Source organism: Sesamum indicum, linkage group LG10 (assembly GCF_026168435.1).
Source record: "Sesamum indicum cultivar Baizhima isolate 11 linkage group LG10, ASM2616843v1, whole genome shotgun sequence".
In the NCBI taxonomy this organism is placed as follows: domain Eukaryota; kingdom Viridiplantae; phylum Streptophyta; class Magnoliopsida; order Lamiales; family Pedaliaceae; genus Sesamum; species Sesamum indicum.
Window position 1 is genome coordinate 3718606 of NC_142666.1, and position 13466 is coordinate 3732071.

At 27.9% G+C, this 13466-nt stretch overlaps 1 protein-coding gene across 2 annotated transcripts in view; it reads left to right on the top strand.

The window, feature by feature from the left end:
• The window catches only part of LOC105172437 (haloacid dehalogenase-like hydrolase family protein), a 36393-nt gene extending 28676 nt beyond the window's left edge, over positions 1–7717 (top strand). For both annotated transcript variants that reach the window (XM_088885802.1, XM_011093859.3), the window contains exons 25-28: positions 3786–3822; positions 6307–6554; positions 6996–7145; positions 7239–7717. In XM_088885802.1, coding sequence (XP_088741928.1) covers positions 3786–3822; positions 6307–6554; positions 6996–7145; positions 7239–7403 — 600 coding nt within the window. In that variant the 3' untranslated portion in view covers positions 7404–7717. The remainder of the gene's footprint in view (positions 1–3785; positions 3823–6306; positions 6555–6995; positions 7146–7238) is intronic.
• The last annotated feature ends 5749 nt before the right edge of the window (positions 7718–13466 follow it).

The window sequence follows — 13466 nt, forward strand, 5'->3', positions numbered from 1 at the left end:
GTACAAACTTCTAAGAAAACTTTCGAAATTTATGTGAATGTTGGAAAGAAATTATCACTTGACGTATTAAAATAGGTTATGAAAAATAAAAATTCATTAAATGAATTGGCATGTATATTAATATTTTGGGGAGTAAGATGGACTTATAAAGTGAGCACTTTTTCTTATAAGATGGACCAAAAGAATTTGAGCATTTGAGGTGTAATTACTTGACACGTTATATGTTTTCATTTAAAAAAATTTAATTTAGTAGAACAAAATGTCAGTGTATGAGATTTGATCTTTTCAAAAGGTGTAAATACCACTCTTAAACCATCAAAATATTCATTTTTCCAGAAAAGAAAAAAGAAGAATAAATTATAAGAACTGTGAATGATTCAAAACATCTTCTAATTTTTTATATTACATTTTATAGTTTTATTATGTAATTACTAATAAGATTATAAAACATAGTGTAGAAACAATTATTAATTAGGTCATTTTGACATAGATATAACAATTACATCACATATTAAATGAACCGACCTATCATACCTATTACTTTTCTTATTTTATTTTATTTTGCAATTTTTATGTAGCCATTATAAATTTATCCAAGGTGTTTTTAGATTCAAATAAAATGATTGTTTTAGAAATAAAGTAATTAATAGTTATTAAGCTAAAGCCTTTGGAAAAACTCATATGAATTACACAAATAGATGACTAATAACAATATCAATGTTTTATTTAATAAAACAAATTACTTAATGTATGTTCCCTACAATTTTTTACTTTTGGATATGGCAATTAGCCGTGACAAAGATTCATATTTCTTGTAGTGGTGTTAACTACATTTGTATAATGACCAATGACATCAAATGAATTAATTGTTTGTCATAACTATGGGGAAAAAATATTTACTTTTGCAAAAATATACTGATATGTAGCAGTATCACCTTCAAACATCATTCAAATTTTTTTATTTTAGGAGTCAAAAAGATCTAACATAAATTTTCATATTTGGATGGGCCAAATATTTATAGCATAAAATCCACGTTGATGCATGAGTTGTCATTTTAACACTTACATACAAATGACTTAATTGGTACCCGAGTTTTACATACAAATAACACTTACATATCAATTAGGTACTGAAGTGATACTAATTGTGAAACTCAGATACCAGTTGAGTCATTTGTAGTTAGTTGGGTACCAAAATGACATTAATAACAAAGCTCGGATACCAAAATAAATTTTATCTGATATTTATATATATTTTTGAGGGGATAAATTGAGATTGTTCACCTCTTTTATTTTCCAAACAATGTAAATGATTTCATACTTTCAATTATCTTCTCTTCAATATTTAGGGAAGAACTCAACAAATTAAATTTATTGTGTCATCAATTTATGACTTATCAATATATGCCCAAAAAAAATAGTTATTCTTTATATAATTGGAAAACACTATGATTTAATAAGCAAACATATAAAACTTTATGTAGTTAAATTAGTAGGCTTTTTGACAGAATAAAAATATTTATTAACAAAGGGCGATAATAAAATGAAGATCGATCCTCGAGCACCTAAACTTGAGAATAAGCAAAATTTAATAGTAAGAATTTGTACAAATCACAATATATAGCAGACTTAAAAGAAAAATTCGCTAAAGATAGAAAAAAGTGAATAGGAAAAAATATTAGATTAACTAAATAGTAAGAAATAATTGACAATAATAGTTATCAAAATTGCAAACATTGCAGCAAATATATTTGCATTCAAAAATTATATCCTTTTCAAAATTTTGGTTAATTCTTTTTTTCTTTAATATTAGTTATCAAGATTTCAAGAGAGATAATAAAACTTTTAAGAAGTAAGGAAGAGGTCATGTGGCAAATATATTTGTATTCAAAAATTATATCCTTTTCAAAATTTTGTTTAAATTCTTTTTTTCTTTGAATTAATTTATGTCTCATTTTTAAATTTAATTTGAGATCTTTTAATTGTTGAAAGACATCTATAAGAACTAAATAAGATGAAGTTATATGAAAATCATAGAGAGAATTACAATATAAAAATGTTGTTGTAGAATTAACATTCTGTTTAAAATAATTAAGCCAACCACTTAAAATTATTGTAAAAAGGAGCAACTTTTTATTAGGTAAAATTCTAGTGCACTTTCTTAAAACTTGTTGAACTAAAAGAAAAACAATAATTGCAATTTCGAATGTATTAGTAAGATAATTTCTATTTAGGGTTCAAATGCATGATAGTTCGTTGTGAATACCATAATTGATTAGATATTTCTAAAAGGAAGAGTACTATAAAAGAATTTGCATTTTTTAATCTTAAATTTTTATAAAAAGAATTTGGATTTTTAAAATAGTAAGATAATAGAAGAATTTTTAATTGTTTGTTTAAATAATAGTTTAGTTTGGTCACAAAAGAACTGACATAATGAATTTAATTGAGTAGAATTGAAGTAAAATCAAGTAAAAGACATAACAAAATTTATTCTTCTTTTATTTTAATGACAATTACTTCAATAGATTGTTGAAATTAAGAGAAATAGTAGTGATTTGAACTTTAATTTAATAAGTTATTAAATAATTCTAACATAAATTTAGCTATTAATAGAGAAGTAATTAACCCAAACAAAAGATGATAAAGCAGAGTGAATGTAATTTATAACAACCTACACAATTTAAAAACCTATTTTTTTAAAAGAAAATTCGTAGAAAAGTCAAAATTAGAACTGAATTTCTCAAGCATCAAAATAATTAATTTAGTAATATGAAAACAAAAAAAAGTCAAGACGAAAAAATCGAGAAATAGAATCAACAAATCCACAGATGTTGCAATGAAACTATATATTCATCAAGGACATTCCAAATTAATGTAACGCTTAATCATGATTTGAGTTGAAATAGAAGTCCAAATATTTTTTTCGCTTGCAATTATATAGGAGAAACTAATGTTGCAACCCTTTGAATAATTACATGTTAAAAAAATAAGGGAAATGTCGATTTAATTTACTCTATAAAATAATTTTGAGAACAAATAAATAACATAATGATATATTTCTTTGGTGAAACATGCACTGGCCATGTGTTAAGACTGTCAAAGTCTATTTATATTTGTGTCAACATGTATAATTTCCTTTCTTCTTATTTGCTCCAAATTCTATTTCAAACTTGTATTACGTAATCTTTTGTGAAGTGCTTTTCACTTTCCTATGTGGGACAAAAGATCCTATTTTTTTCAATTATAAGTTTCCATCATAATAATAATAGGAAGAATCTCTACAAAAAGGGGTCTAAACCACTATGTTCTCAACACAAGCTGGGTACAATTTACACCCTTGGATTGGAACTTTTGATCTTCTTTTTCATCATGGAGGATATTGAAGCAGACAGAACTCATTGAACAACTGGGCAACATTTCATGATATTGTACTAAGGAATATATCATTATAGAGTGAAGGACAACCGAAAATATTATAAATCCCTTTATCTAACAATGAGAAAGATCAATACATAGTTGAGATATTATTATAAGATATATGTTCATCTATTTCTGACCTATTTTAGTTGTAATCTTATTATCCCATGATCGATTTTTGTTATAACAAATAGTTAATTATCTGGTAATAATGAAAGAGTTCATAAGATATACAAAATTCATTTTAAGTAATGGTTATATTGGTGAATGGAAAATGATGTACATCTTTGTTGTATGCACTCTGCCAGTACTTGCTTTGACCTATACTTTTGAAATACTAATCCTGATGCCCTCTAATTCTGTAGCTTTCAGAGCCTTCTGGACTTGTTGAAGCTGGAAATGGTAATTTCTGTCTACACTTTCAACCTTATTGCATTTATATGAAATTAGCATGTAGTTGATTGTCAGTTCTGTGAGGCATACTCTATCTATTGCTATTCTTTTCTATATTATAGAAGTGTGAATTGTTTGGAGTGTCTCACATTTCTTATTTTTTTTCGTGATTCTTATTATAATGCTCTAATAAAATATATGTCTCAATTTAAGTACATATACTAATGAGTAACTTAATGCTAGTGTTCTGTTAGATAGTAATGACCAACTAATTTAAAAGATATGACTCTAATGGAAATTAAAATAAATTTTCTATATCCATATATATTTATGTATTATTTATTAATTTGTATATTTACTTTTAACTTTAGAGATGGTGAGTATAAGGATTAAAAAATTAAAAGAGAGAAAAAGAGATTAAAATCTTATTTCATAAATGATACAAATTCAAAGTAATTTAATTGTTAATCTTTTTCAAGACAAATATAAGAATGAAAAAATTATGAATGGGTTTTGAATACTTTTACATTTCTTAACATATTTGTCTACAACTATTTGTTTACTCAAGTTATTCGAACAAAATAATTAAAAAATGAAAATTTAATGAAACAAACTATTATACAAAAATTGTATTACAAATAACTTAAGAGATAGTTGGTATGAAAGCTAAAAGTTTAAAAGATGGAGTAATTTAATTGATAATATTTTTCATGATAAACATAGGAGTGAAAAAATAAGTATTACATAAGTTAACGATAATATCTAAAAGTTGAAATAAGAGGAAAAAGCCAAAAATCCTAAATTATTACCTTTTTACATGAAATAATAATGATGATTTTCTCTTCACAAATATAGAAATTAAAATTAAAGAACATAAAAATAATTAATTATAAATCTAAAGGTTTCTATAAATTTCTTATAGAATAATGCATATACACATGAGAAAAGATTCAATTCTTTTGTTTTAACTCCAATGATCATTCCCCTTAAAATTCCATTCTTGAAACATACACTGTCACTCGGGTGCTCATCTCTCATTTGAGTGCATTCCACAAAGAACTTGGATAGAATTCTTAAAACATGATGGAAATTAATGATTACATGGATTTATGAGAACCAATTCTTAAAAATTCGGACTACTTTTGAAGTCAAATAGCACTCATATGTCCCCTTCTTTCCCACTTCTCAATCTTACATATTAACACTTTTGTCTGAATCTACCAATTCCATCTGTAGCATAAAAATAAGCCCTTTCATGTTTCCATAATGAGTGAAAGTGACTGTTAGGTTGTGTTTCTTCTTATCTGTTACTAGACTTCCCTGTAGAAGCCATCTGACATTGAACATTGTGTATTGCTCTATGAACCCTCCTACGTCTGAGGTATCTCCTATTGGACCCCTTAAAGTATCTCATATCATCTCATTGTATTACTCCCTGAAATTCGTGATAGAACATATTACAGAGATGCTTTCTAAAGGAGTAACTCATTACTTTTTGGGTGGAAGTGCCACAACATGGGTGTTCCTTTTAGCAAGAATTATTGAATGAATAAATATGCTTCATGCATGAATTAATCCTTTGCCTCTTGCAACTTCTCTCTATGTTTACCTTGCTTTACCTGTGTCAGACATGGTGTGACCCAACTCACACAATATGCCTTTCGAAAACTAATCATGACTTATAGACATCTCATCAAATTTTCAAGACAATCCCAACTCCACCTTACTTACATTGTGAAAACTGTGTCGCTTTCTTGATTTCTGCATTTATTAACCCCAAGATTGACTAGGTGTTTATATTAAGTACATGACACACTGAGATATTTGTTCCCCCATACTTTGTCCTATCATACTTTCAGAGTAACATCTACAGGACCACCGAGTAATGCTCAATACTAAAATGCAAGTGTAATTATTCAACATTCTTGTGCCTCCTGTCAAAACTGCAGTATGATTTATGGGAAATTGGATTATTCTTTGATGAACAAATTCAGATCTTGGCTTGATCTTTGCAAAGGATTCATGATTTCAGGACCGGAAAGAATATTGTTAGTGTTAGAAAATCATGGACAAAAACTTCACCACTCTTAGTTGTTGCAATATATTAAATACCTCACAACTAGCTGGCAAATGCCAAATAGTTAACGTATGGGAAACTAAAAGGCTATCATGCTCATAGACTTTATTTTGTAAGTCATATTATATTTATATTAAATTAAGCTTCAATAAGAAAGTCTCTGAATTATAATATGTGCAATATAATGGTGCAACTTCCTAGAATAAGAAATTATGAGTCTGTAAATCAGGAAAGCATGGAGGGCATTTGTTGAGCACTTCTTATCCATACTACTCCTCCCTCTATCCCAAATTTGTCAGTCCAATTTCCTTTTTCACCTTTCACCAATGGCTATTGGAATCCATCTAAATGTCTCTCACCTCTCCAGAAAAAGAAAGCTACGTTACCTTATATTTTACATTGTTTCTGGTTGTCAGGAAGAATATTCATAGCAGATACGAATAACAGCATAATAAGGGTTTTAGACCTGAACAACGGAGAACCAAGGCTTCTTACTTTGGAGTTGAAAGGTGTCCAACCTCCAGTTCCAAAATCAAAATCTTTGAGGCGCCTTAGAAGGAGATCTGCAGCTGACACAGAGACCATAGTCATCGATGGTGGTTCATCCAATGAAGGCAAACTATGTCTGAAGATATCAGTACCAGAAGGGTACCATTTGTCAAAGGTTCTCGTTCTCTCTCTCTCTCTCTCTCTCTCTTTCTCTCTGTGCTTGTGTTATGCTTTTTCTTTCTTAGGTGCTAGTGTAATGCCGTTGTTTCTCGTGCTTGTGTTATGCTTTTTCTTTCTTCGATGTTAGTGTAATGTCATTGTTAAATCAAGATTATTTCCTTCTGCAATATCTTGATGCGTTGTGGCCTACTTTGGTCACTAATGATGATCCGAGATTGCATAAATTACTTTGTGTTCGCTTGTTTCCCATGTTCATTCAGTTTTAGTTGTGGATTTGTACTTCTGTTGTTTGAAGTTGTAGGTCCTCTGTTATTTGTACTATTAAACAGTCATTATCTTCTACCAATTCACTTGCGTCGTGCATCGTAATCTTATAATCCTTGTGTCTCAACTTTTTCATCCATACAGTTATCAACTTTGTATATTCCATATGTAGGAAGCACAAAGTAAATTCAGTGTGGAATTTGAACCAGAAAATGCCGCATTAGTTGATCCTGTCGATGGAACTATCAGCACGGAAGGATCTGCAGTCATACAGTTCAAAAGATCCTCTCCTTCATCTTCTAAAAGTAGAATTTACTGCAAGGTATGCTTTATTTTTGTTTTCTTTTCTTGGTTAATGCGTGCACATAAAAGTTGTTCTGTTAGTACCCATTTAAACTTTTTGATTCATTTGCAGGTATACTATTGCAAGGAAGATGAGGTTTGTTTGTATCAGCCTTTGATGTTTGAAGTATCTTTCCAAGAGGCCATCCCGGATGCTGCCCCAGCAGAGATATCACTGCCATACGTCGTGAAACCTAAATCGCCTACATACAATTCGCAAAGTCCACTCCCTCGCTGACTCCCAATAAGGTACACTCATCTTTGCTCCATTAGCAAAATACTAAATGCAAGCAGACAGTAATATGTGATCACCGATGTTGTAATTATTCTTGTTCAAAGGTTGCCGGCTTAGGAACAGCATATGTGTTCCATTGTTCTTGTGCATCCTCAAATTAAGTGTCGCTCATTGTTTTAGTAGCATATTTTACATTTGCTGACAAAGAAAACCGAATGAACCTCGCTGAGGTTTACCTATGTAAAAAGTTGACAGAAGCACATTAGCTGATGAATCATTCATATGGTAATAACCTGAACTACTGAATTTCACTGTTATATCTGTTCAAAAAACTGGTGATGTCTACGTATCACATCCTTCGATTTCTGGGGCCCTGCATCTATGTATGACTCCTTGATTTTGATCTCGACTTACATTTCTATAAATTTGTTTAAAGGATTGACTAAGGATTAAAATTCGAATATATATTTTTCGTCAACTGAAACTAAGTATTTAGACTCATTATTCCGTGTTCGATTCCTTATAATCATAATTCTTTTTATTATTATTGTTATGATTAGAAATGATTTTCACGCATATAGATAATGAAATATATATCGTCATAAAATTAAATCATAATATAACAAAATAATATCGTCATAAAATTAAATTTTTACATCACATTATCTCACTTGGATAGTATTCAAGTATGTCATATTTCATCAACTCTTGATGATAAAATACTTAAAACTGCCTGATTTTACGCTACGTAAAATCAAAATAATATAATTTCTATCTTAAATATTAACGATGTCGCGTACAATTCATTATTTTGTCATTTAATAAAAAAATAAAATAATAACTAAGTGCATCCATCACCCCTTGTATTTCAGCTACCTACAAAGATAATTTTTTAAAATTGCTGTCCATAATCATAAATAATTAAAAAAACAATTATAACTCTGAAAATTGGATATACTATTTCATACAAAAATTTTCTTCTGTTTTATTATTTTATTACATTATCATATGTTGTTGTTGGCAGAAGACACAACAAATCTGTCTAAGATTTGCTTCCTAATAAAGGAAACTTCCATGTGTAAGATCTCTGTGCTTCCATCTACTTCTCAGATCTCCATTTCTTCTTCAAATCTTACTGTTAAATAACCATATCAATTCTTAATAAACACATAATTCTTTCCTTTAATTTTCTCCCCAAGAAAAAAATATTACTTTTTAAAAATAAAATCCAAGTTATACGCCGTTTTAAACCCACAAATGTATTTTAATTATTAAAACCATTTTACATGAAAATTGGGGGACTGCCCAAAAAAAAAAAAGACAAAATCTAAAAATTAAAGCAACAATTATCCAATAATTACATTATTAATCAAGTAGAGTAGCATGTGATGGGTAGTTGTATGTTACACATTTAATAATATTAAATACTGTAAAATATTATTAATCAATGTGTATTTATCTGCTCAAATCACATAATAAGGTTAAAATTTTAGTTAAGGCATTGCAGCATGTCTCGATGCAGTCTGGCATTGCACAACAATTATATATGTTATAGGGATTATTATATTTAGGGAAAAATGTAATTTTGGTTTAGCTTGTTAGGGGCGGTGGTAATTTTAGTTCAGGTCCAATTCAAATTAGCGAATTCAGACATTAATTTTTAAAAATTAGCAATTTAAGGACAAAATACCCTAATTTTGCTGGAATCGTACACATGATGCGCATGTGACCACATAAATTTAGGTATTTCTCCAAAAGCCGGCGAATTAGCTTACGTGGAAGTATTTTTTTCAGCCAGAGCTTTCGTGGCAAGGGGTAAGCATCGGCTGAAAAAATACTTCGACATACGCCAATTCGCTGTTACTTGGAGAAATCCCCAAATTTACGTGCGATTCTGGCAAAATTAGGGCATTTTGTCATTAAATTGCTATTTTTTGAAAATTGTTATTCTGATTCGCTATTTTGAACTAGACCTGGATTAAAATTGCCATCGTCTTTAGGAAACTGGACCAAAATTGTATTTTTTTCTTATATTTATACTCCTTGATCTATGATCTGTTCGTACAAATTATTTCTGTGTTTTAGATAATTACAAATATACCTACCAAATTTACTTTTTTGAAAAATTACACACATATACACACCCTAATAACGTTAGCATCATTGCACAAACTATCCCTATTTTTGATCTGTTAGGGGTAGTTTCTTATGCGAAAGACAGGGATGATTTGTGTAAATAAATCATAAGTTTGTGTGATTCTACTGGTGATGGTGTGATTATTCATATATTTATATCAGAGGGTGTTGATGTAAATTTTTATTCGTGATGGGATATGATGTAAATTATAATCACAAGCTTAGGGGGTTGAGTTGCAATTCTGCAAAGAGTATGGGGGGAATGCAATTAGACTTAACTATAGAAAATGTGGATGTAATTTATCTGATTAATTGTATGTTATTCATTTGATTTTACAAGAAAATTGCACTACAAAATACTACTAACTTCAATTGATTCATTTTGTATCAACAATATACTATTATTTTAATTTAAGGGGTTAAAATTACAAAACATTTAATCTATTTCTTTAGAATAAGGCCAAAAGGAAACGCAATAACCATATATATATATATATATATATAATGAGTAGATTACAACGAGCTCTCTTAAAATTTTACATAATTATAAATATCCCTCGTTATTTAGAAAATTACAAATAACCTCTTATGTTAACAGATGTCTAACAATTAAATTTTTTTATAAACTAAGTGGATAATTTTCTTGTTTTTTAACTATTTTTTCATCCATCTCGTCCGATTTTCTTACAATTTTTCAATGTATTTATTCAAAAATGACAAAGTTGAGAAATTTAGTTTTTCATCCAAAAAATTACATAATTTCATCAAATATTACGAAGGTATTTATAATTTTTAAATAATGAATATATATAATTATGTTAAATTTGAGGGGAGCTGGTTGTAATACCATAAATATATACATATATATTAACACTATATATATATATATATATAGTAGTCTTATGTCTCCTTGTCGTGTCTTGCAAGGCCAATAACCTAAAAATAAATTAATACATTACCCATCAATTTTTTTCTTAATAAAATATTCACAACTTGATTAGAAAAAAAATGCAAAATTTGTGATGGGCCATTCCCATTTGTTTTTATTATAGGCAATGATTAGTGGGTAATGTGCCCCCTATATATATAGCAACTAATAATAGGCTAAATCATATGATTTTTTTTTAATTATGTACCAAAATTATCAAATATTTGATAAATTAAGTCACTTTAGTAGGATATATATCCATTACAAAAATAATAATTTTAATTTTTCAATATATGTACAATTTTATTAATACTAATTATATCTAATAACAACTATTTAAATATCGTCACTATTAAAATTATAAAAATTATTGTAGTTTACAAAATAAAAATTATTCTTGCTTAATACTTAATAGTGATCGAGGCAACGTGTTCGTAAGTTAATTTTTTTATTATATATCTAATTATCTGTAAATTGACATCACTTGGAATTAAATTAAAATATACAAACATCTTTTGTTTTTTTCTTTTATAAAATTACGGGTGTAGCTATAATTTTGCAAAAGACATAAGGTATTTGTATATTTTGACTTAATTTTAATGAATATTAATATAATTTACCCTTTAATTAAATTAAAAAAATATGAAATACGATGTATTTATGTAATTAGACCTAATTCTAAAGAGGTATCCATATTAGTTACCCTTTCTTTTGTTGAGATGAAAATTTGTGTTGAATGAGCCCTACTAATTTACTCCTTTAGTCCTTTTACTTATGTTTTTTTTGCGTGTTTTAACATAAGTGAGATGTGAAAGACTTAACGGCGGTTTAAACTTTAATATCTATACTATTTATTAAGGGGAAGATCGGGCCAAAATAACTATCATGTTGTCATACTGTGAATTACCTAATATATATATATATATATATATTTCTTCCACAAAAACCATTTCTTCATTAATTAATTTTAAGAAAAATTACAACAGGCTCCCCTGAGGTTTATCATAATTACAAAAATCTTTAGTTGTTTGAAAAAAAATACAAATATCCCTCTAAAATTAACGGCAGTTAACAAATAATTCCTCGTGATAGCCACTGTAGGGAGATATTTGGTATACGGCCTTAATTTCATGAGCTATCGATAATTTTTTAAACTACGATGGAGTATTTGTAATTATGATAAACCTCATAAAACTCATTGTAATTTATGCTTAGTTTTATTAATAATTTATTATCCATACACATCTAAAACTAATTTATTTTATTTTTCTTTCTTCGCGTTCAACAAATTAAATATAATAAAAAAATTTAATTATGCACACACAACGAGCATATTCCGTGTCCATCAACCTGAAAATGTGACTTAGGATGTAGACAACCATATGGTACCAACAACTCCTCCTACACTCTCATAATGAGTAAACTAACACACAAAATAAAAATGAAAGTTTAGGTTTAATTCACTATTTTATTTGTGTTTTTTGCTCTAACTTCATAATCAAGAAAAGTTGGGGAGTTCCAACTAACATATGCCTAATCACAATGTTTATTTGTTTTTCTACCTTTGCAAGCAATGCTAATTTTTGGATCGTCTGAATTCAAAGGAAAATTAAATGCATTGCTCTTGATTTATTTATTTTTTCCAATTTGAACTCTAGGGGTATTTTTGTTATTTTACATGTTGACGTGTCGGTTTTGTCACCTTAAATATATACATTATTCATTTTGCATCTACGAAAATTAAAAGTTACAATGGGCTCTCACGAAATGGCATAATTTAAATACTGCTTCATTGTTTGAAAAATTACCTATAACCTGCCTAATATTTGATGAATTTATGTAATTATTGAATGGAGGTCTAAAATTGTCAAAAAGATGAAAACTAACAGATTCAGTAAGTTACTGGACCGACGCTAAAATTAATAAGGTATTTATAATTATGTGTCAAATATTAAGAAAGTTCGTTCTATTTATCTTAATAAGTATACGTAGACTACTTGTGATTTGAGAAATTACATCTAGCACCCCTAAGGTTTGCTTCCGTCTAACAAATCAATCCCTTCATCAGTTAAAATTCACCAAATTTGCTTATATTAATAAAAAATTAAAAAAATTATATTTACCCCCAATTGACTTATTACTAAATTATTTCAAGTCGATTAGATATTTTTTTGACTAAATTACCCTCATACGTCTTCACGGGTTAATGCATGTGAGAAAGTATATCCTCACAATATAATTTTTCTCTAGAGGAGGGGCGGGGGGTGGTGGACATATAATTTTGTAGAAAACAAGGAAAGCTTGTATAATTAGATTTAATCTTAGGATGTTAATGTAATTTACCTTAAAATTAAACTTGAGTGACAATTATGTTTAGTACATAATTACGAATACCCTCTCGTTTTTTAAAATTCTTCCCCTAACTAGTGAGATTGACATTACTACTTTACCCAATATGCTTTTACAAAAAATATGTTGGGAAATATATATATATAAAAAAATAAGAATGGATAAACTAAGTAATCCGTATGATATTAGTCCAATAAAATATTTTAAAAAATTTTAAAAATATAAGTAAAATTATAATTTAAAAAGAATGTGCTCGTTGATAGACAAATTTTAAAATCATTTTAGATACTTTTAATTTCACAAACAAAGAGTAGATATTTATAATTATGTCTAACTTTAAAAAGAATGATTGTAATTTACTATCATAAAATAAGGTAACTTACAACAGGCTCTCCTGAAATTTTTCATAATTATAAATACCTTTTTTGTTTGAAAAATTAATAATATTCTCTTAAATTAAAATATCCTAACAACTATTTTTTTGTGACAGCTCATTATAAAAATGTATTTGTTAGTGCATTTATAATTTCATAAAAACATTTATAATTTTATAAATAATAAAAGAATTTAATAAATCTTAAAAGAATTGATTATAATTTATTTTAGAAAATAAAATTATATAATGTTGGTAAGACTTAAACTCACGATATAAG